At 56.4% G+C, this 27,032-nt stretch overlaps 1 protein-coding gene and 1 long non-coding RNA gene across 20 annotated transcripts in view; one reads left to right on the top strand and one right to left on the bottom strand.

Annotated features, from left to right (window-relative positions):
* The window catches only part of Plxna4 (plexin A4), a 430,466-nt gene that overhangs the window by 394,599 nt on the left and 8,835 nt on the right, over positions 1-27,032 (top strand). Inside the window, exons 25-31 of the mRNA XM_005331088.5 lie at positions 4,490-4,649; positions 14,284-14,387; positions 14,808-14,907; positions 16,050-16,240; positions 17,084-17,253; positions 20,778-20,990; positions 26,657-26,807. Of these exons, the coding sequence (XP_005331145.2) occupies positions 4,490-4,649; positions 14,284-14,387; positions 14,808-14,907; positions 16,050-16,240; positions 17,084-17,253; positions 20,778-20,990; positions 26,657-26,807 (1,089 nt within the window). The remainder of the gene's footprint in view (positions 1-4,489; positions 4,650-14,283; positions 14,388-14,807; positions 14,908-16,049; positions 16,241-17,083; positions 17,254-20,777; positions 20,991-26,656; positions 26,808-27,032) is intronic.
* LOC110598729 (uncharacterized) overlaps positions 14,426-27,032 on the bottom strand; it is a 116,339-nt gene continuing 103,732 nt past the window's right edge. For 13 of the 19 annotated variants that reach the window (XR_013435384.1, XR_013435381.1, XR_013435385.1 and 10 more), the window contains 9 exons: positions 26,715-26,833; positions 25,467-25,667; positions 22,714-25,096; positions 22,377-22,439; positions 21,872-22,009; positions 18,642-18,797; positions 18,043-18,209; positions 17,625-17,923; positions 14,426-17,238 (listed from right to left, as the gene is read on the bottom strand). This is a non-coding gene — a long non-coding RNA (uncharacterized LOC110598729). The remainder of the gene's footprint in view (positions 17,239-17,624; positions 17,924-18,042; positions 18,210-18,641; positions 18,798-21,871; positions 22,010-22,376; positions 22,440-22,713; positions 25,097-25,466; positions 25,668-26,714; positions 26,834-27,032) is intronic. The other 6 variants (XR_013435392.1, XR_013435393.1, XR_013435383.1 and 3 more) reach the window with 5 other exon arrangements.

Here is a 27,032-nt window from a genome sequence, read left to right as displayed (position 1 = left end):
CCCCCACCACCCACCAAAGTTCAAGTAGGATGCACTGTGGGATGGGAGGCCAGGTGGCCTAATGCGAGGCATTCGTCCAGGGAACTCGGAGATGCCCTCTGTCAATCAAGGTCAGGCCCTCCTCTCCTGGGGCAGCAGTTGCCCGAAGAGGCAGCAGAGCTTAGCAGGGCTCAGTGTTTAATACTGTAGCTTTCCTTTTCTTTTCTTTTTAAAAATTCTTTCTAGGTATGAATGACAGTAGAGTGTATTTTGACATATTATACACACATGGAGTATAACTTCCCATTCTCGTGGTTGTACCTGATGTGATCATATAGAGCACTAATCTCCAGGATATATATATATATAACTAAAAAAATCTTAACACCCAAAAAACAAATTACCCAATTAATAAATGGGCAAAAGAACTGAACAGGCACTTTATAGAAGAACAAATATGAACAGTCAACCAATATATGAAAAAATGTTCAACATCTCTAGCAGTTAGAGAAATGCAAATTAAAACCACACTTAGATTGCATCTCACTCCAGTCAGAATGGCAAATATCCAGAATACAAGCAATAATAAGTGTTGGTGAGGATGTGGGGAAAAAGATACGCTCATACATTTCTGGTGGGACTGCAAATTGGTGCAACCAATATAGAAAGCAGTATGGAGATTCCTCAGAAAACTTGGAATGAAACCACCATTTACAGTTTTCCCACTCCTCAGTATTTATCCAAAGGACTTAAAATCAGCATACTACAGTGACATAGCCACCTCAGTGTTACAATAGTAAGCTATGGAACCAACCTAGGTGCCCACCAACAGATGGATGGATAAAGGTTGTGGCTTTGAAATCAGACAAACCCAGATCTGAACCCTGACTGGGTATATTGAGGCAGGTCCCTAACTTCTTTGAGTTTATGTTTCTTCATCTGCAAAAGGGGATTGTAGAATCTGTGGGGATGGGAATAACAGCAGCTCTACTGACTGGAACTGTCCAGGGAATTGAGGGAGCCCAGTGCCCAGACGGGGATGGCAAGCAGGCGTTCCCTCCCGCTGGCTCAGGCCAGCCTTCCCGCATGGCTATTCCTCCACCTCCTGGCTGCCCACTGTCCTTCTGTGCCCAGGGCGACCCTCAGGCTTTTTGGGGGAGAACTGTGATATCCTACCAGGTCTTTTTCTCCAAGAAAGAGGAGAGGACGTGGAAGGAGGAAGGAGTATACAAAACGTGTTGGGGGTGAAATCCAGGTGACCCCCAAGAATGTTAGCAAAGGAGACAGCCAGGGAGTGAAGGGCACAGGGGACAGGGGACAGGGAATAGATGGAATTAAAATGGAATCAGCAGGACACCAGACAATGGTGGCGGGAGGGAGGGGGTGTAGCAGAGCTGGGAGACACAGATGCTCCGACATCCCCAGTTGGTCTGAGCCCAGGGTTGGGATGACCCCACAGCCTGCGGCCAGCTGGGGAGATGGTCCCCACCTCTGGACATAGCTGTCCCTCCTGGCTGGAGGGCTGTGACCACAATTCACCCACCCCACCCCCATCTTCTGAGAGCCCTGGGCTATCCCAGAAGATTTCTGGACAGATTCAGGATTGGCTCCCTGAAGATTCAAAGGCAGCACCTGCCAGGGAGGCCCTCATGGCTGCCTCTGCTCCCGAGGACAGTTAGAGACGCCAACAAAAATGGAAAAGTTGGGGGGAGGCCTTCCGCAAAACAGAGACCCGAGGGCTGGGGATGCAGCTCAGTTGGTGGAGTGCTCTCCTCGCCTGCGCAGGGCCCTGGGTTCAATCTCCAGCTCCACACACACACACACACACACACACACACACACACACACACACACACACACACAAAGACCTGAGCTGATTTCTTAGTAGGAAAAACTACCTTTGAGTCGCTCCTGCTCCCTCCCCTCCCCACCCACCCCTTCCCTCCTGCTCCCAATATTGAATGCAGCACAAAGATGGTGATAATGCTCCCCCACAAGCTGCAGCAGGCTTTGTTCCGAGGTCAGAGGACGGTTAGTTACCCAGCTGGCTTCAGGTGACTGCCTCAGAGAGAATGAGAGGAAATTGGAGTGGGTCAGGGCCGAGCGTCCATTAAGGTGGAAACACAGACAGGCGGGAGAAAAGCGGAAAGAAACTGTGATTGTTTCTCCTGGAGGAGACCCGGCTGCAGGGAGATTGCCTGGGCCCCTCGAGGCCCGGGGGAGGGAGTTCCCCCATGTGGAGGGGCAGCCCCATCTGCTGAGGACGGGGGAGAGGAAGGTGCCCGGTGCCATAGCAGCAGGCTGGACAGAGTCCAGGTGAGCTGCTCAGATACGAAGAGGGGACCTGGTGGGGTTCTGCAGCGGCTGGAGGAGCCTTTAGGGGAACCTTGAGTAGGACCCTTGCCCTGGGCAGGAGGAACAACGTGTGGCTCTGAGAGACTCAGGGGGAGACCAAAGTGCACTTCTTTAAGTCCGGTGCATCTCCCAAGTGTTTGATTAAATTGATGCTCTAGAACTTGGCTTGGCATGTCCCAGGGCCCTGCTACTGGGAATGCCCCAGGATCCGCGTCAGTAGTATCTTGGAGCCTGCTAGGGTACGTGTCCCCTGGGAGCCTGCTGGAAACGAGGTACTCTCCCAGGAGCCCACTGTAGTGCTAGGTGCCCCCTGAGAGTCAGCTGAAGTGCTAGATGCCCATCTGGGAGCTTGCTAGAGTGCTGGGGGCCCCCTGGGAGCTCACTAGAGGGTTCCATGCTCACCTGGGAGCCTGCAGGAGCACTCTACAGTCACCTGGAATCCTGCTGGGGTGCCAGATGCCCTCCTGGGAACTTGCTAGAATGCAGAATCCTAGGCCCCACCATGGACCTCCTGGACCAGAATCTGTGCCCTGCCCAAGAGATTCTATCCACAAGAAAGTTCACGGGCACTTCGCAGCCCAGAGGGCCCCAGGGCATTTGTTCAGTAAGTAGCCGAGGAGCACAGGGGCCGGGAACTTCTGAGACTGTGCTGCGACCTGTGGCCAGGGGCCAGGGCCTCCGCTCTGGAAGGCTGGTCCTGGCCCTGAAGTACGCTATGCAGCTGTTCCCCTGGGGCCCCCTGAACCTCTGGGAAAGGAGAGATGCCAGGAGCTCACCCGCAGGTGGCGGCCCCTGCCCCACGGTCTCTCCTGGGAAGAAGACTGGAAAAGCCCTGCTCTGCCTGGGGGACATGGAGCCACACTCCTGGCCCCAGGGCAGGACAGCAGGGGCAGCCAGAGCAGCAGGAAGGGTCAGGCCTGACCGCTGAGCAGGAGGGAGGGCTGCTGGGAGGCTCTGGAGGAGGAGTAGCCAGGCGAAGGCACATGTGGACACATGGTCCAGGGGTCCTGCCGCCATGTCTCCAGTTTGGGGCGCGTTGAGGACGAGTGTGGTTTATAGATTCAGAGGATTCTTTTTCTCAGTGGAATACGCGGGTTCCCCCCTTGAGCTCAAAACAGCCCCATTGCTAATGAAAGGCAGCCGTCCAGCGCCGGGGAGCTGATTGCCAACACACGGAGCGCGAGGGGCTAGGGTCTGGCTCTGCGAGCCACATGGGCCCCCTGGGAAAGGGTTCTGGGGAAGGGGAGGGGGAAAGTCCCCAGCAGGAGAACAGCACACGGAGGGCGCAGGCTCTGCAGCCAGAGGAGAGTCTGGGGCCCAGAGAGCCTAGTAGCACCCCCACCCCCCGGGGAACCCCAGGCCCCCCGGCTCCATCATCCATGCAGAAAGAGCCCACTGCAAAAAAAGTGGGGAAAGAAAACCCTGGAACTTCTCAAAGGACAACTCCAGAACTTCTTTAAAAAAAAAAATTGGTGAAGTAGCATTTTAACTTTTCTGACTTGTTCCCCAAAGAGATGGAGCCAGACGGTGGCCTTGTCTCCGACCAGGTTCAGGTTCAGAGCCAGAAAGGAATCTGGGGTGGCTCTAATCTGCGATTTTCCCAAGGGCACCTTTTTGTTTCTAAAGAATACATCAAGCCTCTTGTACATTCTCCAACTTCCCCCAAAGCCCCAAACCCTTCCCAAGTTAAAGTTATTAAAGCTTTTGGGACAGGAGCCCTGATCCCATTAGCACTGAGTGTGGCCGTGTCTGGGAGGGAGCCATGAGAAATAGGGTGACACAGAAGGATGGGGTCGAGGGTCTAAGTGTGCCACCGAGATTGTGCGTCTGGCACATTTGGAGACAGGGCCTCACTAAGTTGCTGAGGCTGGCCTCAGCCTCCCCAGTAGCTGAGAGGAAGGGGAGGCCACTGCGCCTGGTGAGAGAGTTTTCGTGAAGTTCGTCCCAACAGGCAGTCAAGCATGGAACCTGCACTCCTGCCATGACCTGGAGCCTGGGGGTTGTCCTGCTTGTCTGAACAGAGAGGGCAGGGCACCTGGTGGGGACACAGGGCTGGTGCTGGAGAGGACAAGCTGTACAGGACCCCAGGGTGCTGCTGGGGATCCCTGAGCTCTTCCTCGGCCTCACCCACGTGCCCTCTCCCCGCCACCTCCAGGTCCTGAGCTGTGTCAGTCCAGACAATGCCAACAGCCCCGAGGTCCCAGTGAAGATCCTCAACTGTGACACCATCACTCAGGTCAAGGAGAAGATTCTGGATGCCATCTTCAAGAACGTGCCCTGTTCCCACCGGCCCAAGGCTGCAGACATGGACCTTGGTGAGTCGGCTGTCCCTCACCCAGGGGCCTGTCCCTGTGACCAGTCCTAGGACTTCCTCAGGGCAGGAGCAGCAACCCTGGGGCACAGGGGACGGAGGGGCAATCAGTGGATGAGGAGGGGCATGGCTGGTCCCCTAGGAGCCCACGGGACTGGTCTTCATGGACTGCTGGAGTTGGCCAGAGCTGGTCAGTGAGCAATGGGCAGAGACGGGGTGGTGGCTCGCTGATGGTCTGATGGTGATCTGGCCTAGCAGGCTAGGTCTCTGGGGTCCTTTGAGTGACCAAAGGCTGGGAGTACTGGTGTCACATTCAAGTGAAGGGAGTTAAAGGCAAAAGCTGCTCGTCTGGTCTCCGAGACGAGGTCTGGCTTCCGCTCCGCCCCCTCTGTCCTGTGCCTGTGATTTTTGCTAAATCCCTCCTGCTCCGGAGATGTGGGTCAGCACAGAGAATGAGAGAAAGAATAAGAAGACCGAGCTAGGACAGGCTGCTGGGGAGCAGGGTGACATTGTGTCCAAGTGTCCACAGATGGCCCCAGGCCTGCTGCCAAGGGCCAGTTGTACTTAGATCACTTCTGGCTGGCTTGAGTGTCTCACAGGATGTCATCCAGGGGAGAGCCTCCTGGGGTGCCCCGGGCTCTGAAGAGGCCACAGTGGAAGAGAGACAGGCCAGCATTGTGGGACACCTGGATTGGAGTCCTGGTGGTGCCACTTGGTCCTCGCTGTGTGACCTTTGCCATGTTACTTAACCACTCTGTGCCTTAATTCCTTGCCTATAAAATGGACATAATAATAATAATCTGTTTTATGGTAAAAATCCGGGGGGATGATGCATGGAGAAGCCTTTTTCATGCAGTGTCTGGCCTTCAGTCCCCTCTGTGCGTGTTGGTTGCTGTCACTGGGGATGACGGTAACATTGGTGAGGGCAGTGGCTCTTCCTGACCGTTGGTGCTGGACAGGAGAGAAGGCCAAGGATTCCTGACAGCACGGGGTGGGAGACCCCTGACCCACCCATCTGGCCTCTAAGCTGGCTTCAGCTAAGCCACCCAGGACAGATGGGCCTCTGCGCTATTTGCTGAAATCCAGAGGGAACTTCCACTCTGCGGCGCCACCCCCACCCAGACCCTGGTGGCCAGGGGGCCTTAGGAGCTGGAAGTTCTGCTCACGGCCTGCAGGTCTCACCTCTCCACTAACCCTCTTCCTGGCTCTCGGCTGGACGCCCTAGGCCCTGTGCTGGGGAAGAGAGATTGATTGTTTGGGGGACATGGGGGAAGGGGATGGGAGTGGATGAGTGTGCCCACGTGTGTGTCCAGGAACTGTCCCCCGGGTGGGGCGGACATGCGCACCTGTTCTGTGGCCATCAGGAGCCCCCAGACTTAAGAGGTCGAGGGGCCCAGGAAAGAGGCCACCCCGCTCCTCGGTGTCATTATCTGCACAATGAGTGGAAGGATTCCCTGAGAGAGGGGTGGAGAGGAGACGCCATTACTGAAGTCCCTTCCTGAAGGCCGTGGTCTGCAGAGGTCCTGCTGGAATGCAGGAGGACACGTGGGCGGGTGTGCACGGTGCTTGGGAATCGGGAGCAGCAGGTGCATCGGGTGGATGGGGACAGCAGGTGGATCGGGGGGATGGGGACAGCAGGTGGATCGGGTGGATGGGGACAGCAGGTGGATCGGGTGGATGGGGACAGCAGGTGGATCGGGTGGATGGGGACAGCAGGTGGATCGGGTGGATGGGGACAGCAGGTGCATCGGGTGGATGGGGACAGCAGGTGGATCGGGTGGATGGGGACAGCTGGTGGATCGGGTGGATGGGGACAGCAGGTGCATCCGGTGGATGGGGACAGCAGGTGCATCGGGTGGATGGGGACAGCAGGTGGATCGGGGGGATGGGGACAGCAGGTGGATCGGGTGGATGGGGACAGCAGGTGGATCGGGTGGATGGGGACAGCAGGTGGATCGGGGGGATGGGGACAGCAGGTGGATCGGGTGGATGGGGACAGCAGGTGGATCGGGTGGATGGGGACAGCAGGTGCATCGGGTGGATGGGGACAGCAGGTGGATCGGGTGGATGGGGACAGCAGGTGGATCGGGTGGATGGGGACAGCAGGTGCATCGGGTGGATGGGGACAGTTCTCTGCCTTACCAGGAGGGGCAGGGAATGGGAACTCCTGGGGCTGTGGTGGCTTAAGCCCTTGAAGCCGGGGGATGGGTGACCAGCATTCTATAGCCCCTGCTGAGGGCGCATCCTCTGAAGCACAACCAGGAGCTGCCCTTCTCTGTCTGCGGGTGTCCTGGCGAAGCCACGACCCGCTGGGGACCAGTGCTCGGGAGCAGTTTCCCGCCTGGCCTTCTCTGTGCCGAGGGGGGCAAGGAGCTGCTGGTTAGCTTTTTTTTGGGGGGGGGGCTGTATCGGGGATTGAACTCGGGGGCACTGGACCACTGAGCCCCATCCCCAGCCCTGTTTTGGATTTTATTTATTTAGAGATGGGGTCTCACTGAGTTGCTTAGTGCCTCGCTGTTGCTGAGGCTGGCTTTGAACTCGCGGTCCTCCAGCCTCAGCCTCCCGAGCCGGGGGAGTCACAGACGTGCGCCACCTCGCCTGGTTTGCTTGTTAGCTTTTGAAGACACACCCTCTCCAGATCTGGGGGTGCGAACCCCGCAAAGCAAATCTGCAATGGAAAGGTGGAGTACCTCTTGCAGTCCAGCCGCAGCCAGGGCCACCCCTTCCAGCCATCCACCAGGAGGGCTGCTGGACCAACAGGGCCTGCCTGACGGTGGCCGCGCTCTCAAGTCAGAGGCTGCTCGGGCCAGAAAAAGGCCACCTCCCCCTGCCTCCCAGGGCACAGTCTCTAGGGCCATGGTGTTCACCCTGGCGCTCGGGCTTCAGGTCCCAGGGTCACAAAGGGGCCCCGGTCCCATGGCACATGCTGCCGGGCCACCCCCAGAGCAAGGCCCTAGAGCAGGGCTAATGAGGGAGAAGCCAAGGAGCTGAGGGCTCCGGAGCAGAGCTTCAGTTCACCAAGGGCCTCCTTCCAAGTGTCCCTTTGTTCCTGTGGAAGCACCATTTGGAGCTGTCCCCCGACTCTGGCCTTCTTCCTGCCAGACTTAGTTTACATACAAGGAAAACGGGGCCCCCTGAGGCCCAGATGCCCTTGCCACACACTTCCACCCTGTCCCCGTGGGCAGAGCAGCCGGGTCCTTCCACGAGGAACCGCTGGACAGTCCTGCTTTCCACTTTCAGGAGTCTTCAATAAACGGCAGACGCGTTCAACACGCTAGTGTGGAGCAGGCTTGTGTCAGGGACGCTGCCCGGCCGTGCGCCAGCGTGAGCTTGTGTGCACTCTACCGGGGCCTAAGCCTGAGGGCCAGCAGTGCAGGTGCCCCGACTTGCCATACTTTCATGTTACGGTGGCTTCGAAGGACACAGCCCTCATCATAAATGGAGGAGTATGTGTAAGAGCGAGAGAGACTTCATTTAAGGAATTGGCCATACGTGATGGAGGCGGCCAGCCTCCAAGGTGAGCCGGCAGGCGGGAGAGCCAAAGAAGAGCTGAAGGCCTCCTGCTGGCAGAGGTCCCAGGTGCTCAGGGATGGCCAGGCTTCTGTTCTGCGTAGACCTTGGACTGATTGGACGAGGCCCACCCACAGTATGAGGTTGACCTGTTTTAAATGGGAATCTCCTATACACACACCTTCACAGAGATATCCAGAATAATGTGTAACCCAATATCTGGGCACTCTAGCCAACCACGTATGGACAAATAAAGTCCGCAGAACCCAGATGGGGCCAGCGTCTGTTGGAATTTGTGGAAGGAAAGATGGTCAGAGGGCAAAGACTGAGACAGTGCTGAGGTCTCAAAGCTCAGTATCCAGGTGAATACAGAAGCTGTCCTCACTAGGCTGTGTCTCTTTCCACCCAGGGCAGGGCTTGCACCTTCTTGCACTACTCAACTCTCCCACGAACATCCCAGGGGCTTACCTGGGTCGGCCTCTGTGCCCAGCATGGTAGTACCCAGGAGACGAGGTCAAGGTTGTCACTTCTGAGCACAGTAGTACAGGCAGGACATTTTTCTGTCAAGTTAAGAGACTCTTTGTCTCCTCCTTTCACTCCCCAGAGGAAATAATTGATGCCATTCTACCCTTCCTGCCTGGATGGAGAATCTGCAGCTCAGAGAGGCAGAGTGTCCAGGCCCAGGTCACACAGCAGGGCAAAGGAGAGAACTCTATCCCCTCCCAGCCCATCTCCTCCTCAGGCCTTTCTTCTCCTATGCTACTGCCCATGACCTCCAGAGATTCCTCTAGTTTAATGCAAATGCTCTATCAATAGCCCCTGGAGCACCACCACCCCCTCTGTCTTGCAGCTCAGGTCGCCCTGAAAGGATATATTTTTTTCAAATAAGTAATTCCTGTATGCAATAAAAAGATACACCATCTTCTGAGTGAAATATAAAGAGTTCACAGCAGCTGTCCCCCGTTTGCATTTTCCGCTGCACCTGATGGGAAGGACAGATAAAGATAATGGGATTTTTTTCTTCTTCTTTTTTTTTTTTTATTTCACCTCCCTCTCTCCCTGGAAGGTGGAAGTATAACAAATTGGATGGAGAGTGTGTCTGTCCTTTGTGCTTGGTGCCTGGAGCAGGGCACGGTGGCTGCAGGGGACACTGAGAGAGAGGTCACAGCTAGCAATTTTCTCTTGGTGCCATGCATATGAATACCAGGGTCACCTTCCCGTGGCCACCTGCCTCTTTAACTCTTCTTTGACCTGATGCACTTCCAGGAGGGACACCAGAACCCAGTGTTCCAGATTCCAGAAGATCCAGGGACTCTGGCTCATCTCATGTCAGCCCTGCCTGACCCCCCAAATCCCAACCAGCCGGGGCAGGCGCTTCCCCGTTTACAAAGACTCAGTGCCTTAAATGCAGATGGTGTGCTTCCATTTAGGAATTTTTTTCTTTTAAGTGCCAACTTTCATGTTCAACCATTTTCTACTGGAGAACAGCTCATCACAATAAATTTAATTTTTTTTAAAATACTTTTGCAGACATTCCTCTCTCCCACTTCCAATTTTCTGACCTTCCCAGGGGTCACTCTGACCCTCTATGGCCTCTCCCAGCTCTTTCATGTGGAGCCGTAGTCATCTCCACAGCCTGCGACTTGGGGTGCATGTGTTGGGGGTGCAGTGAGCCCCTGGGAGAACGAGCTTGCAGAGCCCCAGTGGGAACAGACAGGCCGTGAAGCTGGTCCCCGTGGCCACGTTGATTCCCTGGGCTCGGACCTGCCTGGTGGGTCTCCTCCGGCCCTTGCCTGCCTGCCTCAGCCCCGGGGCCTCCCGGGATGGGTCTCAGGGGGATGGCAACAGGCAGGATTGCGTGGGTCCAGAGGAGGTGTGCCTGTGACAGCATGTGTGCGGGTCCCCCTGTGTCCCCCTGCACACCTCCCCCATGACGGCCACAGCTAAGGAGGTGTCAAGTGTCCTGGGGAGCATCTGCCTCTCGGTGTCAGGGCTGGTGGGTAGGGACCCCTCCTGGGTCCAGGCCAGTAGTGATGCCCTCAGAGTCAGCGACTCCCTCCAGGTTGGCTGCTGGAGATCCCTCCCCTTCCCTACGCCCGGATTCTCACTGCCCACCACACGTCCCCCCCGTACTCAGGGGCCGGCCCTGGGGCTCCCACGTCCCCTGGAGCATCGCTGGGCACTTCTGGTCCATTGCCTGAGCACCCCGAGTCTGAACCTCGCCCCCCCTTCAGCCAGGCCTTCATATTTCCACGGTGGACAGAGGCGGCCACCCCCAGTGGGTCTCCCTGTGTCCTGCCCCACTGAGGCCTCCTCTTCCCATCACCTCTCCCAACCCCCGTGGCCCTAGCTCAAGTCCAGGTGCCTTGGCCTGGCACGCTGGACCTTTCTGGATTGGCTTCCTGACCTCTGGGGCCTCCCGGGTCTTCCTTCTTCCATGAGGACACAGTGCTCAAGTGCTGCCTTTGGACCCGTCCACCTGCGCCCTGGCCGTCGGCCAAGTGCCTGCTCATCTGTCCTTCACAGATCGGCCCAGCAGCACCCTCCTGCCCAGCAGCACCCTCCTGCCCAGCTGCCCGCACGCTCCTCGCCGTCTCCCTCCTCCAGCCCTGTGCACTGGGGCTTCGGAAGCAGCTCTTCAAGGGCAAGGGCCTTGTGCATCCCAGGTCCTTGTTCAGCTCTGTCCCGTGTCCTGCAGTGTCGGGCCTGGTCCACGGAGGGCCCCCAGGACGTTAAATGTGGTTTGTGAATGAGTGAGGAGGGGGCTCTGAGGCCTTCCGGGTCCAGGTTTCTGCATGGTGGCCCAGGAGAGGCCTTGGATGGGACAGTGGATGTCCTCGTCTGGAGGAGGTGTTGGTCAGGAGTCACCCAGGATTCACCCCGTCGTGGCTGATCTGGGCATCTCCCAGCACATGGTACCTTGGAGGCATTTTGGGGTCTCTCTCTAGGCCCCAAGTGCAGCCAACACTCTCTGTCTGGAGGCTCCGCGCTCACCCTAGCCTGCTGGCCATCGACCGGGTTGTCACAGTGCCCCCCAGCCCTTCTAAGGTGGCCGCCCCACACAGAGCAAGGTGTGGGCATGAAAGGAAGTGTTTTTAGTACTCTTTATCGGCAAGTCGGGGTCTCTCTGGTGACAAGAATGCAGGTCTGAGGCTCAGGAGGCCCGAGTTCCACGGATTCCTGTTACTCTTATTAAATAAAACTAAGCCTACACGGAATCTGTGACCCAGAGAGCACAGAGTGGACCAGGGTGCTGTCCTTCATGTCTCAGGGTGGCAGGCCAGCTCCCCCCATCGTCCCCACTGCCCTTGGGATCCCTCCCTCCTGTGGTGGAAATGAGATTTCATGGGCTCAGACATGCAGATTGGGAGACTGGGCTGCTCCTGGGATGGCATAGAACCTTTTTTTTTTAAAACCTTTCTGATATTTCAGAACAAAAGCACATAGCAATTTTTCTGTGTACAGGGTCACAAAAATAACAGGCTTAAGAGATCTAAGTGGACGGCCAAGCGGTCCCCTTGATTCCGGCTCACGATCCTTATGTTGGTATTTGAGGAAACCATCCCAACGGTTTGACATGAAAAGACAAAAATCACCACTTTGCAGATGCCCTGCCCCAGGCTGGGAGCTGGGCTGGGGTGACAGCAGGACTGGGCAGCCAGAAGGCCCCTTCCTGTAGCCCTTGAACCCGTGACCAAGGGCTGGCCTCTGTAGTGTGTGCAGCCTGCCCGCTGCACGGCCTCCCTGGTTGTAGGCTCAGCCGGCGGAGGAGCACGTGCCACCTCGAGAGCACGCCCAGGCACTGAGGGAAGGGAAACGTGGCCCAGGGAAACCTGCCAGTGGCCTTTGGGGACTCCTGAGTCCCAGAGTGAAGTAACTTTCCTGGTGTCAACCCTGGTCAACCTAGGGGACAGGTGACCTAAGCCAGTGCCCAAGCTGCACCCACATCCACCTTCCCCACCAAGACGACCCAGAGCCCAGGAACTGCTCCAGGGACCTGGGCATCCTGATGGCCTAGTCCAGTGCCCATGGAGCAGGCCCAGCTGGCTGGGGGCTCAGCAGTGGCCGGGCATGATGACCTCTAGGTCTGTCCTCCAGATCTTTTCATTTTCCCAGTCGTAAAATTAGAGAAGTGAGTGACAGTGATCTCAGAGCTCTTGCTGCTACAGTGGAAGTGCCTGGTCTTGTTTCTCAGTTCAGATCCCTTCCACCCTGGTGAACGGCAGCTCTCAGCTCACCTGCCTGTGGCCCCCTGTCCACTGCCGGGGGACATAAACACACATGCCACAGCCTCTTTCTACTGCTTGGAAAATAGGCCAGCACTGCCATCCTTGGTCCCCTCCAATCTTTCATCCATTCACTTAGTCACTGAATTGACACTTCCTCAGTGCTTCCTATGTCCCGTACACGGGCCAAGACAGGCTAATGAGGTCATCTAGAAGCCTTGTTTTTATAATCCAAGGACAATCTGTGCTCCTGCAGCTGTCCTGGGGAGACAGGGCCATCCCCTGCCCTACTTATTTGAATGGGGACATGGAAGTCAACTGACTCTCATTTGCTTACATAATTACTGGGCATGACTTAGGGCCAGAGTTACAGAGTCCCCAACTCCATCATCAAGGGGTGCCAGGATGGCTGCTAAACTAGAGCCTGGCCCTGGGCGGGGATCTTCTCCATCTAGACTTAGCAGGTCCCACGGCCCCGTCTGTGGAGGAGACCTCCTTCAGACTCATCTGGGGGGCAAAGGAGATGCAGAATGCTGGCCACCTTTGCGCCATGCCCCAGAGATGTCTTTGTGCCCCATGCAGCCACTTCTCCTTGGAGCTGGAGAGCCCCTTGCCCTATCCCTCAGCCCAGCCGGGTCTGCCCCAGGTCACAGCCCCACAATTCAGTTGTCCAGTGCGGGTGGCAGCACCGGCCACAACATGCATAGTGGAGACTGGATCAGTGCCTTCCGTATCACAAATGTGGCCAGGCCAGTAGGGGACCCGCAGCTGGCCTTCACCAGAGGGAAATGGGGTAGGGAATATGAAAACAAGTCTCCATGGTTCTTGGGGGAAGAAATCCTTGGCAGGTCAGGCAGAGACGGCCGGGCGACTCCGGGCAGCAGCCACTTGTGCTCTGCCTGGTGTTTTCTGCACGTCTCAGACTCGTCATAGCTGCCAGCCAGTGAGCCGGGCCTGGGCTGCCTGGAAACCAGATCTCTGGCTTCTCCACTGGAATATGTTGCATTTGAATTTAAGAGACTGCTTTTGCTGTTGGGTGCGTGCTTGTGAGAGTGGTGTGTGTGTGCATGTACCAAGCGTGAGAGCTGGCGTGCACGTGAATTTCCATGTGTGTTCATTTCAAAACCGGAACGTGCCCTTCCCCATCTGCACAGGATTTGTGCTAAGCAGGGTGCTGGGACCTGGTTGATGGGAAGCAGCCCCCTATTCTCCCATGTGTGACCCATCAGGGAGTACTTGTGTTACTGGCTCTAGGGCCCCCTGGGGAGAAGGGGGTGTGTACCTACAACATGGAAATCACTGGGTAGGTTACAAGGTTCTATTATCCGCATCAGCTTTGTGGGTCTAGGGGTCCTTCTGGTCATGAGAATGGGTCTGCATGCTTTAGCCTAGTCCCTCTTCCAACGGGGACCCACCCACTTGCCAGCTTTAGAGTACAGGACACACTTGGAACAGGTGTGTCCTGTACTCTAGCAGCATTGGTCTCACCAGCTCTGGGAGTTGACAAGCAAACACATGGCGGGCACTCCGTGACGACAGTGCCTCTCACCTGCTCACCGCTCTGCTAGGCACCTGGCGTGTTGTGGAGTGCTCGTTCATTCAGCCAGGGCCTCTTGAGCATCTCCTCCTTGCAGACGGGGCCCCTTACAGCAAACAGGTGGCAGGGGAGGACAGGGGCTGTTATCCCTGTTTGGGGCACATGGTGGTTGGGATCAGCACCTTGACTGGAACTCGGCCACTCTGCGCTGAGGACCTCTGCACTGGTCCTCACAGGAGCACGTTGGCCCTGGTCTACCTGTGAGTGCGTCCTGGAGATGGCCCTGTGCGGGTGCCCACAGAGCAGTCCTCAGGATCCCCCAGGGGCCAGAAGGCCTCTCTGAGATGCCACCTCTCCCCCTGCAGAGTGGCGACAAGGGAGCGGGGCGAGGATGATCCTGCAGGATGAAGACATCACCACCAAGATCGAGAACGATTGGAAGAGACTCAACACCCTGGCCCATTACCAGGTGAGGTGGACGTGGACAACAGGAAGTGGACAAATAGATAGCGTTTCCTTGGATGTCTCAGGCCTTAAATTACAGGGTCATCCTAAGACTGGGCACCAAGCCCCCAACCCACTTTCTCACCACTGGTCCATGTTCCTTTGGGGGCCCTGGAGAAACTAATGCCACCCAGCCAGGAACTCCAGCCTCCTTAGAGCCAGGATGCTGACCTGCGTGCTTCCCGCAGGTGTGGGCCGAGTCCCCAAGACAAGTCTCCTGCCTTAGATGTTCCCCTGCCCTTGAAGGCGAAGGAAAGGGGTCAACCTTCAGAGGCTCTTCAGCCAGGTGCTGATGGCCCCTCAGCATGGAGCTAATTCTCATGTGCCCCAGGTTCCTTGGTGGCAGAATTTCTGGGCCCAGGCCCTTAGAAGCCTTTTCCCTTAGGTGCCGGATGGTTCCGTGGTAGCTTTAGTGTCCAAGCAGGTGACGGCCTATAATGCAGTGAACAACTCCACCGTCTCCAGGACCTCGGCGAGTAAATACGGTGAGATCTCAGCGTCCACGGGAGGCGAGGGTTCCTGAGCAGCTTTGCTGTGGCAGCAGCATAGCTGGAGGGCAGCTGGCTCCCGGGGGCAGGAGTCGGGGGTGAGTTGGGCAGGCTGGCCACAGGGAAGAGAGGTGTCGGGCAGAGGCGCCTGATTCCAGCCAGTGACTGATGCATCAGCGGGACCTTCCTCCAGGAGCCAAGGGGGGACACCCCCCCCTCCACGAGAGTCTTGTAGCCCATAAGACACCTTTGTGGTGCTCATTATCTCGCAGCACGTTCATAACAATCCAGTGAATTAAATAATTATTATTTCCCCCTATTATGCAGATGAGTAAATTATAACTCATATGCAAAGACGCTAAATGACTGGTAAAGGTCACACCGTCATTATGCAGTGCAGGGAAGGGGCGGCCCCCCGACTGGGGCTCTGTGATGGAGGAGAAAGGGTGCTGGATGTGAGATCTAAGCCCCAAAGATGGTGCCGTTCTGCCACTACCTCTGTGCTTGGACTGGACGGTCCACCTGACCACTGTGGGCCTCAGTGTCCTCATCAGTTAAACAGAGATGGAAAAAACATTCACCTCCAGAGGCTCACAGATGAACACAGGGAACGGTCCCTGCACCCAGTAGGCCCATCAGTGCACCGCATCTCACAAATACCGACAAGGGTCTCAGCCAATCAGTGGGCAGAGCTGGGGGAGCCGGAGGGGAGGACAGAGGCAAGCAGGTGCCAGGGTGGTCCCTCGGGTGGCCAGGGCTAATTAAGGAGACAGGCGACCTGCTCGTGAGCATAATTGGCCACAGAGAGCACATCCTGAGAATGCATACAAGGAAACGTGCAAGAGAAGTGCGAGCTTCTGTTTTTGCAAATTGAATAGTTGGGGGTTGACTCCATGGACAGCATGGGAGGAAGGGCCCAGGATGATCTGAGTGGTGGATTGAGCCCCAGAGATCACGGAGAAAGTGTCCCCATTTCAGGGAATGTTCAAAACTGGGGCCAGAAGTCAGTCAGTGCCCGCTAGTTGCAGGAGGGACCAGACAGTACTTGGGGTAGGCTGGGGCGAGGGGTACTTCGGAGTCCCTGGACCTAGGGGCTGTGTGGCCTCCCACATGTTGGGTTGTGGTCCTCACGTTGGCAGAAAATATGATCCGGTACACGGGAAGTCCCGACAGCCTCCGTTCCCGGACGCCCATGATCACCCCCGACCTGGAGAGCGGGGTCAAGATGTGGCACCTGGTGAAGAACCATGAGCATGGGGACCAGAAGGAGGGTGACCGGGGGAGCAAGATGGTTTCTGAAATCTACCTGACACGCCTGCTGGCCACTAAGGTACTGGACTGGAGGACAGTGAAGCATGGAACAGGACTTACCACCCCAGAAATCCAGGGCTGGCAAACCCCAGCAACTGGGCTCGTGCCCACCCTCTTACCCGCCCGTGGTAGGCACTGCCCACCAGCCAGGATTCTTTCCCAGGACAGAGCCTCAGGATCCTGCCCAGCCCAGTGCTCCAGGCCAATCCCACCAAGGTGTCAGTGTTGACTTGCAGCCTGAAGCTCTGTTCCCACCCCCTCTCTGTGCCTTTTCTCACATACAGAGCTGCTGACTGCACCTATTCACCTTCTTCCTCCATATCTTATGGAAGAATGGCTTCTTCTCGGGGGGATCTCATGGACTGAGCCACTTCCCAGCCCCTGTCTCTGATCCTGGTTCTGGGATGGTTCAGGCCTCTAGTTTCCCTGTCTCTCTCCTGGGCTCTGCTCAGCTCTCTGCAGGGCCCCAGGAGTGACTGTCCATTAGCTGGGCTGCATTAGGCCCAAACAGAACCAGCAGATTGTGTCTGTCTGCTGGCCCAAGTGCATGTTCATTAGCATTTTCTGAAAGTGCTAAAGTGGCCCTGCCAGAGGGTGGGAAACCAAACGTGTGGTTGGCAAAGGAAGGCTCGCTCGGGTCCAGCCATCCATGTCCTGTCTGCTTTCAGTGTGCAGGGGACATTGACAATTATCAAAGACAGGCGACGGGTGTGTGTGGGGGGGGATGCAGTATGTGGACTCTCGCAGTTTCACCCAAGCAGAGAAGCGGTGCACTGTCCTCCCTGCACGCTCTGCAGGACCGATTCCCAGACTGCTCCTCAGAGCTGCGTGGGTGCAGCTGGGTCTCCTGTCCCCTCCCCAGGGCACTCTGCAGAAGTTTGTGGATGACCTCTTCGAGACCATCTTCAGCACGGCCCACCGCGGCTCGGCCCTGCCCCTGGCCATCAAGTACATGTTCGACTTCCTGGATGAGCAGGCCGACAGGCACGGCATTCACGACCCGCACGTGCGCCACACCTGGAAGAGCAACTGGTGAGCCAAGGGAGGTGGGGGCCTCGGAAGGACCCCAGCCTTCAGAGATGAGCTGGCCGTCCTCCAGCTTCAGCCCCAGGGCCCCTTGTAGGCTCATCCTCTGGTCCCTGCACCATCCCCCCACCCCATATTCTGCTGGACTTTTATGCTCACTTCCTTCTGGTCAAACCTGTCTGTACTTCCTTCTTTCCAATCAGTCAGTACATATTTATTGAACTATCTCAGTGAGCAAACACTCATGTCACAGCCAGGCCACCCTTACTGTCAGGGACCTCCCAGGGGTCTTGACAGTAGGCTAGACACTGAGGGTTCTGAGTTAGGCTCAGCTGTGTAGACAGACACAAACTGCGAGAGACAGTACCTGTGCTCACCTGGGAGGTAGGGGGCAGCGCCTCATGGTGACTTGTAAGTGGGGTTTTGCAGCAACCCGGGAGTCTCTGGCTGGACAAGGGCATTTCCACTCTATTCTATGTGCTCCTCTCCTCTCGGTCCATGAACTCCTTTTCTAAGCTCTGGTTGGAGATGAGACCTGTCCACAACCACCTCGTTTTCCCTGGAGATCACAGGATTCTCTAAGTCCGTATGGCACTCTAGGCGTCTCCACGATGGCCCTCTCTCCTTTCACCATACAGCATCCTTCTCTTCATTGGTGTGTGGTCTGTGCTTCAGGCTGAAATTGCAAGGTCAGGCATCAGCATTCAGCACGCGCTGCAGAGCTTTGCCCAGAGTGGGACTCAGTAAATATTGATGAGACGCAGGGCCAGGGTGGCCTCTGTTTGGGAGTTCTACCTCGGGCAGGGCTGGCTGATATCCAGTCCCTTCCATTCCAGAATCGCCTCCCTGTAGCTTTGCATGGTCCATGTTCCAGGTCGTTCTTCCCCACATCATTCTTCCAAGGCAGCGTGGGCTAGTTCCTGGGCACCTACCTTGGCTAGGACTGGCGGTGCACGAGCAGCCTGGGCCAAAGGAGAACACGAGAAAGTGGGAGTCAGGCTGGGGTGCGGGACCTCATTCCCTGTGGCACGCTCTGGCTTCCTCATTCCTCCCCGGGAGAAGGGAGCTCCTTCAGGGAGATTATAACCCCAGACCCGAGGGAGGATTGGCCCACAGAGCTGAAGAGTGAGGTCTATACTAACATGGATGGGGGAACCGTCGTGGTGGAATTTTCCAATCTTTCCAACCAGCAATGCTGGGTTTTCCATGCTCTCCTCTGTAAGTCCTACCTCTCCCATGCCTGCCTCCAAGGAGGTGGTATTTCCTTCCCCCCAGTCTTCTTGGCATGCCTCGGGGAGAGTCTGAAGGTCCCCAGCCTCCCCAGCCTCCTCTCTCTATCGGTGAGTCTCCCCACTCTGATGTCTGTAACCCTCTGGATATAGTAAGTGCACTACCCAGATCTTCTCTGGCACATGGCCCGGGCTGAGGAGAGCTGGTCCAAGTACCCAGATGCTGTAGCACAGAACTCCAGGTCCAGGCAGAGGAAATCCCAGGAAGTAGATGGCAGCACCAGGTTCAAGGTCTCCCCTCAAAAGACATTCCCCACAATCCTGGGCAAGAAGTAGTTAGTTGAGATTCATGAGATCCGCAGACAGACCCGACAAAGAAATTGTTTCTCTACTCCTGGCCCAAGGTGTAAGTCAGCCTCTCCCACCCACTCCCTCCACCGTTCCCCACCTTCTCTCTTTTAAATAAACCTCCTGCTCATTTAGCCTGAGTGGCTGCAATCAGCCAGAGATTAGTGGCACCTCTGATGTTAATAATATGCTAATATTTCATTAGGCGGGAACCTCGTGGCACCTTGGCATCCCCTGTTTGATGGGCCTGTCTTCACAACCTGCTTCAGGGAGACTTGTGAGAGGTGAACCAGAGCAGCCCAGAGTCCCTGTCCTGGGTGGGCCTTCTGGAAAACTGAAGAAGAGCTGTGGAAGGGAGACTGTGAGCTGGGGAGCTACGAGTTTCTCATTTAGGGCTCTCAACCCAGCGGTTAGGCTGGGTGGTGACAACGACCCCTCTGTCACCCATGTGCCCTGGCTCTCTGAGCTGCCAACCCATTATTCCCTGTTCTGGATTTCTAATGACAAAGCAATGCCACGAAACCTTGTCAGACCTCAGTGTGCCTGGGCTGCACCCTTGGCAGGGACCTACTAGACACCTGTGAATGGCCCGGCAGTCTGGGATGTCAGGTCCTACTGGATCTACACACTTATCCTCTCTACAGACCGGCTGCTAGCAGCTTCGAGGATAGAGATATTGTCCTCGCTGCACTGAAATGATGTCATTCAGAGAGTTTAGATTTCTAAGAGGCAAGCAAAACACAGAGCGTTGTGACTCTCACCAACAGTGAGAGCAGCCACCAAAACCACAATAAAGCGTCAGGGGAGAATGGCAGGAGGTGAGGGGTTGGGAGCAGAGGGAGGGAAACGGGCAGCTCCATGCTGGGTCCATCTCGGCTTCCTCATCCCATCTCAGCGAGCTGGCTGGAAGCCAGGGGCCAAAGCCCGAGCCAGGGCAGGGGAAAGCATCTCCCCATCGCCAGGTCCTCTCTAGCCATACACAGTGACTTAAGTACTGGACCACACCGTGTAATTTTCTCCTCCTTATGTCTGTTTGTGCTGACTGCACCTGCAGCCTGTCCCGCCTCTCCGCCAGGCCTTGCCCAGCTAGGGAACACCGACACGTGTTTCTGAAACCCAGACCGCCACACGTCACCTCTGCAGAGGCTTTGTGGACACGGCCCTCGCCGTGTGCCCCCTGGGTCCCACACTGACCCCTTCACATTGTGCGGTCCTGGCACCCATACCGCCCAGCATGCACCTGGGGGCGGGTCTTTTCTCCCTCCACACCCACCGCCCACAGTTTCTTGAGGATGCGGGATGTGTGGTTCATGGTATCCTCTGCAGCTGGCTCGTTCCTGGCAGGCAGCAGGTGCTATCTGGAAGGGGGCGGGGACACAATGGGACATATGAGGGGCTGAGTGTGTCATGAAGAGTCACTGAGCTACACTCTCAGCCCCAGGGCCTTCAGAGGCAGGAAGCAGCCCGTGGGACCAGGCAGGGAGTGGGAGGAAGCAGGTGGCTTCTACAGGGTCATCCAGTCTGTGGCAGGAGGTCAGACACCAAGTCCAGGCTCCAGATGATTCCAAAGCTTTCCAACTCAATGCTGTTTGGAAGCGGACAGTGGAATAGAGTTTGAAATTCCACTTTCTAGCACACATCATGGTGCCTCTTACACCAAGGGGAGGATCAGGGGTCCTGCGTCACAGTTGGGTATCAAGTGGTCTCCAGTACCTTTCAGTATTGCGTCTCTGCACGAGTGATTCACCTTGCTGATCTGCAGTTTCCTGGGAGGTAACTGGAGCCCAGGAGAGCAGCCCCACACCCCATCCCTGCACACCCCGTCTCTGGCCTAGAGAAGGCACCTGAGCACCAGGAGGTGCCTTGCCACCTCCTGTTCTCCAGAGAACCCTCCAGCCACATCCCAGCTCGCTGCCCCCTGGCCCCTGACCCTCTGCCCCTTCCTCTGCACAGCCTCCCCCTGCGGTTTTGGGTCAACATGATCAAGAACCCGCAGTTCGTGTTTGACATCCATAAGAACAGCATCACGGACGCCTGCCTCTCCGTGGTGGCCCAGACCTTCATGGACTCCTGCTCCACGTCGGAGCACCGGCTGGGCAAGGACTCGCCCTCCAATAAGCTGCTCTACGCCAAGGACATCCCCAGCTACAAGAACTGGGTGGAGAGGTGAGTGTCGGGACCAGGCAGCAGGGGGAGGGCCCCTGGCTACAGTGCCCACGAGAGGCCCTCCCCAAATCCAGGCTGGCACCTCCCAAGGCTGGTCCTGCAGATTGGCAGGCACACCCCACAGCCCCAGTGATGTCGTCCACTGGACAAGAACCGGGAACTCAGCTGGGACTAGCCTCTGGGCTGTGCTGGCCTGTTTGGAAGGCCTTGGATCTTGATGACTGAAGTGTGTTCTGGGCCCAGGAAGGAGATATGGTTCCCGGCTGTAACCCTCAGTCCCCACATACATGCATGCTATACACACATGCATGCCCTATGTGCATAATACATGCCACACACACAATCATATGCCACATACACTTGTATATACACATGCCATACATGCACATGCATCAAGCATGATCCATATGTGAATGCTATACAGTATGCATGCCCTATATACAGTGACACACACACACACACACATGCACACACATACATACCATACGTAATCCATGCATCCATCTATACATGCATATCTACATGCAAAGACACATGTGGTGCATGCACCTATACATGCATGTTCTACACAGGACGTACATAATGCTGCACATATGAGCATACAGGCCTCACGTGCACGCACTTTGATCATAAATGTGCAAGGTTCCCAGTAATGTCTCGCCATAAAAGACTTGAGGCCTCCGCCCGTCTTCCTGTCCATCTGTCAATTCTCCCATGGTTCTATGGGCGTGGCAACCCCGCCCCCTGGACAGTCTCCCACTGTCCCAGCCCCCTCACTATCACCTGACCAGCTCTTTGTGCCCTGGGTGTGTGATCTCAGCCATCACACCCACCTGCTCACTGTGTCTGGCAGTCACGTGTCTGCTATGGCTCAGACCCACCTGTCAGCTGAGGCTCCTGGCTCTCAGTCCCCGCCAGCTCCTGGTAGAGAATGTCATGGTTCATCTGAGCTGCGGCAGATCCATAAGGCGAGCACCTGAGCTACAGCCAACTGGGACTGGATGCATCCCTGTAGTCCCCTAACGTGAGAGGACAGGAATTGTGACTTCCTTTCTTGCTGGTCAAGGTGAAGAAATATTCATACAGGATGACCAGGCAATTAGCCCAAGATGATCTAAGTGGCCACCATGAAACTAGATCCCAAGCCTCTTAAATGACTCCCAAATCTTACTATTTATGAAGCTTTCAAACAGAATCCCTGCCAACTCATACTGTACTTCTGGGTAGGTCAAGGAAGGGGCTCCTTTCTATAGGCAGATGTCACCCCACCATAGGGTGTGGGTTTGCTGAATAAGGAGTTAGTTGTTGGAAACAGTTCTCATTTAAGTACCTTTGTGCAGTGAACCACCTGCACACCTCCCCATGGCCGTTTTACTCTTAGATTACCTTTCTCTTTTTTCCAAGTAGCATAAAGATAAGAAATCTGGATGGAAGTTCACTTGTGGTGCCCTTTGGAAGAATAAAAGAAACCAGAAATTGTTCTTGCCTTAGTGATTGAAGACATAATGAACAATATCATTTTACCCATGGCAGAGAAAGGCAGTCTCCATCTTTATTCTAGAACATCACCTCCTCTTGTACCCAGGGAGGAACTGAGAGGGGGTGAGTCCTGGCCACCTCAGAGAAACAGTTTCTTTCACTAAAAGAGTTTAATTTGTCTTCTGTTCTGTTTTTCAATACCCTCCCCTACTTTCCTACTGTGGCCTGTGATGGATGTCACAACCTGGCTGTCAGGGAGAGAGCCACATCTTTGTCCTCATGTCAGATTATCCCGGTCACCCAGGGGGGCTCTCATCGCCCTCTGCGTAGACAGCAGTGCATCCTTCCCACAGTAGGGCTGCCGGGAGCGAGCCCTCGTGTGTGGCCCCTGCTTTCTGCAAAGAAAGAGGAAGAGGCAGCATTTGGACTGTGGGTCACCCCTGCACTGATGAGGGTCACTGAGCCAGAACCCTGGGTGGTAGAGAGGAAGGAACAAGGGCAGGGAAGGGTGGGGACATTTATAAGGATCCGTGTAGAGGACACTTCCTGGACAAGGCTGGGCAGTCCTGGGTGAGACCAGTGCACTGCTGGGCTAATGGTCTTCCTCTAGGTGGGTTCTGAGTGAGACCGGCTCATGCAGCTGCTGCTGGTCACGAGGAGCCTGCTGATTGGCTCTTTAGGTAATGGCTTCCATTTCTTATCCCACTAGTTTCTTAGCAACCACGGGCACTCCCAGGAAAGTCATCTTTCTCTTGCTTAATGTCCCAAATCCTTCCTCCTCCTGTTTAGGAGGGAGCAGGGGTAGAAAGACAGAGGGATTGAGAAAGAGCAGGGGCAGTCGGGAGATGGAGCTGAGCACTCCTGCGCTTGGTGAGGAGTGGACAGGTCCACCCTGGCACACCCCATGGTGCTCAGCAGGCTCCTCGTCCTCACAGCCCTGTTGGGCTTCTGCTTGTGGCCAGATCTAGAAACAGGAAGGAGACTCTTGGTTCCCCATGAACAGTTGTCTCACAGAGCAGAACTCCAGCCTTGTCACCGTGAGCTCCTGTGTCCCAGTCGGTCACAATCTCTATTTCGTGGCCAATAGCAGTGGACGCTGCAGAGTCTGGTGGTGGTTTCATCTGATTTTAACTTGGAAGAGCTTCAGAGTTATCCCTGCGGAAGCAGTGAACCTCACCAGGAAGTGAGGGGAATCGCGTCCCGGCTGGCCCCCCAGCACTGGATGAGGGTCGGCCACACATTGGAATGCTATCTGTCACGGTGTCACGGCATGAAGAAGGTTGAGGTCTTAGATACTTTAATATGCCTCCTATGGCTCCCTCCATCCAAGCTTATAAAAGGTGACAGCTCGCCTCGGAGCAGTACCAAAGGTGAGACCCAGACGTTCCCCTGACCCATGCGTCCATCCACTGGTCAGTCATGGGTTTGCCATGGGTGTGGCGGGCACTTGGAAGGTTAGACTGGATCCTTCTCTGCAGCATCTAGTTGAGGAGGAATATAGGAAGGTTCTCAGCCAGGCCCACAGCTGCGCTCTGGGAGTGAGGCCCTCGTTCTCCTGGGCCTGGAGACAGCAGCCAACGGTTCCCAGGGGAAGACTTACGCAGGGCCTTGGAAGCGGAGTTGGGGGATATCCGAGTGTCTTCTACATCTGCATCCCCATCCTTGAGGTGTTTGGAGGGACACCGATTCTTTTCTCTTCTTGAAGAATTTGGAGTATTCAAAGCCATCTCCTCTGTCACAGAGAGCTTTCCCAAAGGCAGAGATGAGACCTGCCATCCCACCTGACCCAGGATTTCTGCCAGGACGCCCTCACCCCACTGCAGACGGGTTGACAAAGGAGAATCCAGCTTCCCAGGTCTTGCCCAGAGCGCTGACCTCAGGCCCCCAGCCGGCCTCCTCCCTGGGCTAAGGAAACACAGCAAGGAGAGCTGGCTGCCGCTGGTGGTGGGACCAGATCCACCTCACAAGGCCAGTCCTGGGCCAGCCTTCCCGCCTACCAGGCCCTGGCCAGCTCCAGGGGGTCCTCGGGGACTTTTCAGAGCCCCAGTCCCTTCTGAGAAGGGTGTGTAGGGTTCAAGTGCGAGGGGTCTGGACTGACCTTTCCCTTCCCCGCTACACAGCCAGCTGGTGAGAACACTTGTGGGAAGTTCATTAATTGGGGCTTAAGAGCATTCCTCACAGTCAATGAGGCATCTCTGTGGAGGGTCCCAGGACAGGAGCCAGCCCAGCAAAAGTGAGAAGGAAGCAATTGTACCCACCGCAGAGAAGGTGCCGTGGGAGTCATTGTCAGGCTCCAGGCTGGCTAAGGGGTGGGCGGGGGAGAGCCCTGGAGCGGGCATTAGCCAGACCCAGCAGAGAGGATGGGCACTCAGCTGCAGCAGGCCTGGGGCTGCTGGCCATGGTTCCAAAAGCGAGAGAAACCAGGCTTCTCCTTTCACCCAAGAGGCGTCTCGAGATGACCCTGGGCTGGGCGAACCCATCTTGCTCGGCAGGTGTGGGACGCCCGAGGGGACAGTGCCACACATCTCCTGGGGAATGGCTGTTCTCTTGCTGTGAGGTGGGACACTGGCATTTGCTGTCTTCCAGAAATAGAGGCCATGGATGGAGACTCTGCTGGACTTTTACACCTGGAATGTCATGAGATCCCTGAGCCCTGTGCATGGGGCATCTGGGGAGCTGCTTTGGGGTGGCTCTAGGCTCTTCTAGGGATGGAGCAAAGGCATTGAAAGGGAGCAGGATGAGACAGGAGGGGACAGTGGGCAGAGAGGGTGGTGACGATGGCAGCAGGTCATCGTCAGGGCCCTCAGCTGCTCTGAGAAAGGCCATATTGTTAGTCCTTGTCCTCATTGCCCGTCTCAGCAGCCTGTCATGAGCCAAGGCCTCCTGGCCAGCCCAAATGTGACCGGTTCCACAAGGCAGGTGGCACTGTGTGCGGTGTGGGTCTGGGTCCCCCCAACCAGCCCCTTTTGTCCCCAGAGTGCAGTCTCATGTCCCTACCTCTGCCTTCCCTGTCTTCCAGCCAGCGACAGGTCTGCAGTCCCAGGGCTGTGGCTCAGGCAGGGTGCCCACTTCAGCCCTTGGCTGCCAGGAAGGTTGGTGGCAAATGGAGCTATCATTCTGAGGCTGGCCCTTGAGCTGACAGTGGAGGAGCCCTGCAGTGTCATTTCTGCCAGCTTGTCACCCAACTCCTGGGAACTCCTGGGGACAGGTGGAAGTTAGAGACACAGCACAGGACTGATGGGTCCTGGTCAGAGCAGTGAGGGGTGTAGGCTGGGAAAGACACAGGGTCAGAACACACAATAAGAATGTCCCCAAATCTCTGAGAATGTCCCCTATGCTCATCTGATGCACCCTTGAGTCCTGGGACTCCCGGGGCCTGTCACCGTCACCAGCCCTAGCACGACCCCACGAGCAAATGCCTCTCCTTAGCCTTGGTGCCCAGGTGCCTGGTTTGCTGTGCCCACCCTGCAGTCTTCCTCCTGGTTCCTGATTCTAGGGCCTCCGAATGGCTTTCTCTAACCCAGAGCCCCGGGGACTTAGAGTGGGCTGGGCCGGGCAACCCCAGGGCCCCTGGGCCAGCCGTGCTTCGTGGCTTTGTAGTTACCTGTTCTCATTTTTACAATCTACAGTCCCAAAGCCCAGAGGAAAAGGGGAGAAGGAACCGTCATCAGTTCCTCATTAGGAAACCGCGCGGCTCCCCTCTGGCGGGGGAGTTGGGGTCTGGTGCATAAAATGTCAAATTGCAGAAATTAAAAATGTAAATGCTGGCATCTAATTAACCAGTTGACAGCAGTGCACAGCTGCAAGTGACAGTGACTGATTGCCTTCTGCCAGCCTCTCTCTCTGAGCAGCCCCCAGCCCCACCCCTCTCTCACTTAACCCCCAGAGAGCGGAGGACATGGGAGAAGAGCCACTGTTGGAAAGAGCCTTGGGGCCACTGGAGGAGACCCGTGCCCTCAGGAGGGAACCCTGCAGGGACACCAGCAGCTGGAAGCTAAGCAGAGGCCCCCTTCCTCTTGGCCCCCTGTGTCCACCCTCTGTCACTGTCTTGGCCACTCCCCAGACCCTTCTCTCAGTTCCTCCAGAGCTGCGAGAGCTTCTCCTGGACCTGACACAGAGGCCCAGCCCCAGAGGCCACTGTGGTCCCCACATGACTCCAGCTTCTCTCCCTTCCCGTCCCTGGGCAGGTATTACTCGGACATCGGGAAGATGCCGGCCATCAGTGACCAGGACATGAACGCGTACCTGGCGGAGCAGTCCCGGCTGCACATGAGCGAGTTCAACACTATGAGCGCCCTCTCGGAGATCTTCTCCTACGTGGGCAAGTACAGTGAGGAGGTGAGCCCGCCCTGCCCTGCTGAGGCCTGGTGGGGAGAGGAGGGCAGAGGTGGAGAAGCTCCGCATGCCTCGGTGTAGAAGGCCAGTCCCAAGACACACCCCCTCAGCATCTCTGCTGGGAGCTCTACCCCCAGGCTGCAAAGACTGAGACACCAGGGAGGCGTCATTCCGAGCCTTCTACATTAGTCCCTGATCTTCCCATACATCTACACACCTGACTCTTTC

This window comes from Ictidomys tridecemlineatus, chromosome 2 (assembly GCF_052094955.1).
Source record: "Ictidomys tridecemlineatus isolate mIctTri1 chromosome 2, mIctTri1.hap1, whole genome shotgun sequence".
Classification (NCBI taxonomy): domain Eukaryota; kingdom Metazoa; phylum Chordata; class Mammalia; order Rodentia; family Sciuridae; genus Ictidomys; species Ictidomys tridecemlineatus.
This window is presented reverse-complemented; position numbering and strand designations above follow the sequence as displayed.